This window comes from Helianthus annuus, chromosome 5 (genome assembly GCF_002127325.2).
Source record: "Helianthus annuus cultivar XRQ/B chromosome 5, HanXRQr2.0-SUNRISE, whole genome shotgun sequence".
In the NCBI taxonomy this organism is placed as follows: Eukaryota; Viridiplantae; Streptophyta; class Magnoliopsida; order Asterales; family Asteraceae; genus Helianthus; species Helianthus annuus.
In genome coordinates, this window is record NC_035437.2 from 136,792,057 (window position 1) to 136,798,732 (window position 6,676).

General features: G+C 33.1%; 1 protein-coding gene across 1 annotated transcript; it reads right to left on the reverse strand.

Moving 5' to 3' along the window:
• Positions 1-627: 627 nt before the first annotated feature.
• Positions 628-3,600, reverse strand: LOC110941392 (abscisic acid 8'-hydroxylase 4). Its single transcript, XM_022183023.2, has 9 exons — positions 3,330-3,600; positions 2,929-3,250; positions 2,640-2,789; positions 2,100-2,348; positions 1,903-1,992; positions 1,702-1,780; positions 1,496-1,602; positions 1,285-1,403; positions 628-913 (listed from the first exon to the last, which is right to left on the reverse strand). The coding sequence occupies exons 1-9, from the start codon at positions 3,524-3,526 to the stop codon at positions 778-780; spliced, it is 1,449 nt and encodes a 482-aa protein (XP_022038715.1). The 5' UTR covers positions 3,527-3,600; the 3' UTR covers positions 628-777.
• Positions 3,601-6,676: the final 3,076 nt, after the last annotated feature.

A 6,676-nucleotide genomic window follows, 5' to 3' on the forward strand; every position in this document is an offset into this window, starting at 1 on the left:
AATTTAGTTGTGCGGTGACTTGGAGAGAGGCATCCAAAATCGGTGAACTCTCATCGAACATGATTGAGTGATTGAGAGGGGAGGAGAGGAGAGGAGAGAGCAGAGAGAGAGGATCGATGGACCAATCATGTTTTTTTTTTAATTGAGGGGTGTTTGACTATACCTAGTGATTGAGTGTAAAATAGGGAGTAGAATGGGGAGTTGACATGGCATAATACTATTAGGTAGAATTTCACTCAAACACCCTAAGTTGTTTGACTATACCCTCCACCCTTAGCCTCTAAAGTATTCATATCTTTCTAACCTAATAACTTTGGTAATGCAAACTTTTGAAAATGGTTTTCAACTATTGGTCAGCTATATATTATTTAGATTGACTTCAATCTATTGAGATCAAAGCCAAAAATGATTTAGAGATCATGATAAACTCTAGATAGCTGCCGTATTATTAATAATGCCAATGGTGCATGAATTGTGGTCAGAAAATAATATTTGACCAAGGGGGGTTGGTTGCCCTCAGCTGGAGGGCACCGGCTTTTATATAATCACACCGACATATAAGAAACGTGGCATTAGTCCACTGGATGATTTGGTCCATTGTTTCTTTAATAATAAAAACAATAATACTAGATACCTCCAGAATAAAATTTGCATTAATAGAGGTGGTACACAGGGAAATATTATAGAGCAAAAAGTAGGAATCTTTAATCCTCAGATAACTAATTTCTAAAAAATGATAGCTAAGTTTCAAGAGGGGGGGTGGGTGACATCTGCTTTCTATGTATAAGAAGAAGCACCACATATTGGTCTCTTTTCTTGGATAGATTCTTTATGAAATCTTGCAGGAAGTCCATGCATTGGCATTGGAAATGGTCCATACTGAATCCCACTTTCAGATCCTTCCACTTCCCATCTGCAACCATAATTATGATCATATATGTGTTAGATCATGTCCACTTTTTAAAATCTAATTTCTACCATTCCTTTGTGCTTCATTCTAGTGATTACAATCACACTAGCTACTTCTATGTGATAATTGAAACAAAAACAAAAATATATCTATGATTAGTATTTTTTTCATATTGAATAACTGAAAAAGATAATGATAAAACTAACCAACTAATAATAATGATAAAAGATCAATAATAATAACTATATTAATATTTAAACTTGAGATTAAATAGTGACTAACAATAATTTAATAGTAACTATAATAATAAATTGGGCTAACTTATAAGGTGTCACATTTGAGTTCAAATTGGTTTAAAAAAAGTGAAACTTTACCTGTATCTAGTGACCAGATGGTGAACCACAATAAGCATTTCTAGCTTGGCTAGCTCATTTCCAGGACAAGCATGGACACCACTTCCAAATGGCATGAATGTGTTGGGTTTTGGTGGCACCTACATACATAAAAAGGAGAATATCAAATTAGAATTATACATAACATAATATTGGACAATACCCATAAATCCAATTTCATTGAATAATTTACCTCGAATCTTGACGGGTCGAATTGCTGAGGATTAGGAAAGAATTCGGGATTGTGATGGATATTCCTAAACAAAGGCATGACCTTCCATCCTTTCGGTATCAGGTAGCCTGTTTGAAATCATTCGGTATAATTTGTAAAAATTATATTCATATAAACAGAAATAAACAAGAATCCTAAAGACAGAAACCTCCAACATAATATCTTACCCTTGTATTTTACATCTGTAACAGCCTCTCTAAATGTGAATGAAATAATGCTTGCCATTCTCAAGCTCTCCATTATCACCTAAAATATAAGCACAATCAGGAAATATTCAGAGCTATAGTTCCATACTGATTTGTACCTTGTGCATCAAAGGTTGTACCTTACTATAAATAAACTTCTTGTCAGAAAGTATAAGTGCATACCTTGTAAGTAATTGGCATATTCCTAGTCTGGGCCCATGTCAAATGAAGATTACCATGATCATTAAGCTGGTAGATAACCTTCTGTTCTGCCTACAAATTAAAAAAAAAAAAAAAATCCATTTTTTAATAAAAAAAGAGATTATTTGGATCAAAAATCCAGTTGTCACTTTAGAATGCCACATCTTTTAGATCCTCACCTTAACAGTCTCTAGAAGTTTTGGGTGATCATGCAAGTACTTTAGAATCCATGTCAATGCACTGGCTGTGGTGTCTTGAGCCGCGAATAGAACTCCGATGATGTTATCCGCGATCTGATCTTCACTCAAAGCTTCACCCTTTTCATTCTTTGAATTCAGTAGACATCCCAATAGGTCTTTCTCTGTTACCCTCATTTCTTTCCTCTCAGAAATGATTTCTTTCAAAATCTCCTGCAGCCGTTTCCTGGCCTACATAAAGTTTCAGCATGTCATTAAGTTAGATTTTCTTTGGCCGGAGGTCTCACTGGGTGCAGTCTGTCTATCTCCTGGGATAGAGGAAAGGAATTTGCCCTCATCTTACCCTCCCCAGACCCTACTAGTCGCTTGCTATATGTGGGATCTTACTAAGTACGCTTTTTGTTTGTTTGTTTGTATTTAGTTAAGTTCATGAATTAAAAAGATCAAAATCAAGTTAGATTTTGGATGTTTCCAAAGAGAAGAACTAAAAAAGGACAATGGAATATGATAATCTTGACTTACCAAGAAAGCCTTTTTGTAGGGGCTGCCTGGTAATTTTGTTGGGAAAGAATTGTAGCCTTTGTCTACTATGCTATAGTTTTTCTTTAGTTGCTCTTTCTTGTTGGCCTCCAAGTGTCCAAATGTGACGAGTATTCCAACCTCAAAAGATAGCTGAAATCACACAACAAAATTATTGACTAATTCTACACAGATTCTTCGATAAGTACATAAAAATGGAGACAAAACTTTAGTTCTAGTGTAAACCCAAATGAAAGATGAGATAAAAACAAAAACATACAACAAAACAAACCTTTTTCATTTCATGAAAGGTGTTGATGACTTGGCCTCCTGCCCATGATTCCAAGGCGGAGACAGCGATTTCTTCGATATCTGGAACTAACCTACGGAGATTGTCAAGCGATAACGAGCCTTGGACAAGCTTCCTTAGGCGAGTGTGGTATTCTCCTTGATGATAAAATAGTGCTAATGGGCCAATCAAGTTCTCTTTGCTTTTCGGATAAGTTGGCTTGAACAAGTGAGCCTGGTTAACCAACACGAACCGGGCTGCCTCCGGGCTAGCCAACATGATGCTTGGACAACCTAAGATATGGGTCTTAAATATTTCACCATACCTGATAAAAACAAACTCCACAATTAGACTAAGTTTATGGCTAGTTAAGGAAATTAACTTGACATACAATATACACATACCTTTTCTGTTTCTTAGCAAAGAAGACATTTGGATCTTGCGAATAAAGTTGAAGTGTTTCACCAATATACGGCCAACCAAGTGAACCTGGAGGGAGCTTTGCGGTTTCGCTGCGATTTCTTTTTATGAAAATGTACCAAGTAAGTGCAACTATAATCAAGAAGGCATGCATTAGCATGATTCCTTCCCTAGTCTCCATTAATTCAAGTAAACAAGGCAGGTATTCTTGTTACTTCTTGTTACTAAATTGTAAGACTTTAAATTTCTATGGTTATATGATGAATGTGGAAGGGGGTTTATATAGACAAGGAAAAGGTAGACCCAGGTAAAGACAAAACCACCAACAAATAAACATTCAATTATATAACTATATTGATTCTGAAGCACAAATTATTTTCCATAAAAGAAAGACTCGAATTTTCCCAATAGATACATTTATTATAAATATGGTCACATATACACACTTTTTTTAATATATTTGTAAAGTTAAATTATTCCAATAGACGCAGCAATAATTTATCACGTGTTCACACTTTATTAATGTATAAATTTATACAAAGTTACGAAGAAACTAATGCAGAAAATTGTTTCAAGCTTTACAATTAAAAATGCATGAACACATTTTCAAACCTTTTACTGAGATGAGTAAAGTAAACGCACGATCCTTGTGTTTTATTAAAAGATTAGAATAAATACGTTACAAAATACAAAACACAGGAACCATCGGTATACTTTACTAATTATAGATAGTAGGAAGATTTTAGAGCTTTTATCTAGTGTTGTAAGAATTGTAAGTCGTTAGTGGGGTACGGGGTAGCGATAAGATAATCGGATTCGGATTTTTCTATGTAATCTTTATATATATAGGGGAAGGATCCACTAAAAATTGTATTTTGCCTAAGTAGCCTAAGAAGTATTGTGATGATTACATGTGTCACTTCTAATAAGTAGGAATGAAGAACATTTTGGTCCTTATATATAGGAGTAAAATGACATGTGGCACCTCTTTTGTTTTTTAAAAATACAACAAAAAAATCTAGTACAAAAAAATTTAGCACAAAAAATCTAATACAAAAAAATATAGCACAAAAAATTGTAGTACAAAAAAATATAGCAAAAAAAATCTAGTACAAATAAATATAGCACAAAAAAATCTAGTACAAAAAAATATAGCACAAAAAAATTTAGCAAAAAATGTAGTACAAAAAAATCCAGCACAAAAAATTGAGAAAAAAAAATTAAGACAAAAAAATTCAGCACAAAAAATTTAGCACAAAAATATAGTACAAAAATCCAGCACAAAAAAATGTTATACAACATAGAAATACAACACATTTTAGTGGGTTTTTTTAGTCTTCATATTTTATATAGCAATATGGTACTCAAATTAAAGATAAAAACACGCTCGATTTTACGGTGAAATTTTTATGAAAAAATAATGTCATATAAAAAAGTTATAAACGTTTAAAAAACGGGGGTGGAATATGCATGTGCTTGCATGTGGAGAGAGAAAGTCCATAAATAGGATTTTCCCAAGATACCCTTGCACTCCTTCTTTTTCCTACATTTTCATTTTAACCATTAATTTGGAAAATGAATGGTTAAGATTCTTCTCATCCTATTTAGGAAAAAAACTTTTTATTTGATCTTACCCTTATATAGGGTAGGGTTCCAACGTGAACAACCTCCCAAAAGTGAACTGTGTGAACAGATCTGGACCCTTGATTTCCTTTTTAGTTGTTAAGGGTAGGATTGTAATTAGATAAAAAATTAGATTTAAATCATTATTTAAATAATTGAATTAAGTTACATCTTTCCTATTTTAAATTTATTATCCAAATTATGTTTGATTTATTAATAAGATAATTAACAAAACAAACAACAAATCACCATATTTCAATTTTAATTTTTATTTCAGATTTTATCACCAGAATTCAAATTTTGATTAATAAGATCCACGTAACCTTCATATTTCAACGGTATACACATGTGTACTTGGATATAAATAGAACAGTACACATGTGTACTCAGCATTGTATATATGTGTAATTAGCTACGTAATACATACATAGAAACAATACATGTAAAATTATTTTATATTTAACAAATTACAAGTTCCATAATGTTTTCCAAACCAAACAATAAAAACATATAATTACAAGTTTCAGTTTCGTAAAAAAAAATAAACCCAACATAATCGAAAAAACAAAAAAACATAATCTTTTACAACTATTCGCCACGTTGTATGTTGAATCATCCTTATCGACCAAGCAAACAAACATATGTGAATCATCCTTATCGACCTCATACGTGAATCATCCTTATCGACCTTCCATCTCCACTTTTCTCGTTAACGACATCTCCTATAATAGAACAAAAAAACTCAGCAACTAATACTTTGCATAATTCACAAGTGTACATTAACAACTTTACACATTCGATACACAAAAAAAATCTGAGATATCACAAAAACAGACACTATACACATGTGTACATCACATTAAAAACAAAGGAAAATCAGAATACACATGTGTACTTTGCATTAAAAACAGAGCAAAATAAAAAAATTTGAACAAAAAACTCAGCAGCTAATACTTTGCATAATTCACAAGTGTACATCAACAACTTTACACATTCAATACACAAAAAAAAATCTGAGATATCACAAAAACAGACGCTATACACATGTGTACATCGCATTAAAAAAAGCAAAAACGGAATACACATGTGTGCACCCGCCTCAAAACAGAACATAACAAACAAAAAACACATTGTACATATGTCACACCCCTATTTTCCACGTGTCACCGGTGGGCCCGGTGGGGAGTATCGTGACGTAATTGATATCATCATAGTCAAACAACACAACATATAAATGCACAGCGGAAGCAAAAGATATAGATTTATTTCAACTGAATAAATTGTAATGTTTAAGTATCACAAACAGTCGAAACAGATCCACAGGCGGATCAAATAAAAAGGAAAACTGTTCAACAGACTTTGACATCTAAAGCTTGCGAGACTTGAGTAATGATGCCTGGAGTAGCCAGCCTATTTCGTTTAGTACCTGCACTTAGCCTTTTTGGAAAATACGTCAGTTTGCACTGGTAAATACAACTTAACTGACTCATTTTGAAAAGAGTTTGAAAATTAATTTGAATGCACTTCGGCAAAAATATTTTATAACTTGGGACAATTATTCAAAATAATCTTGTATACAGTTTTACTCATTTGTCGTCCATTAGGGCCGGTTTGTAAGGCCGGACTTAAGTTAACTGACACGCCACAGGTATAATGCCCACAAGGTCGATTCCATATAGTGGGATACCAGTTTTTACATAATGCATCT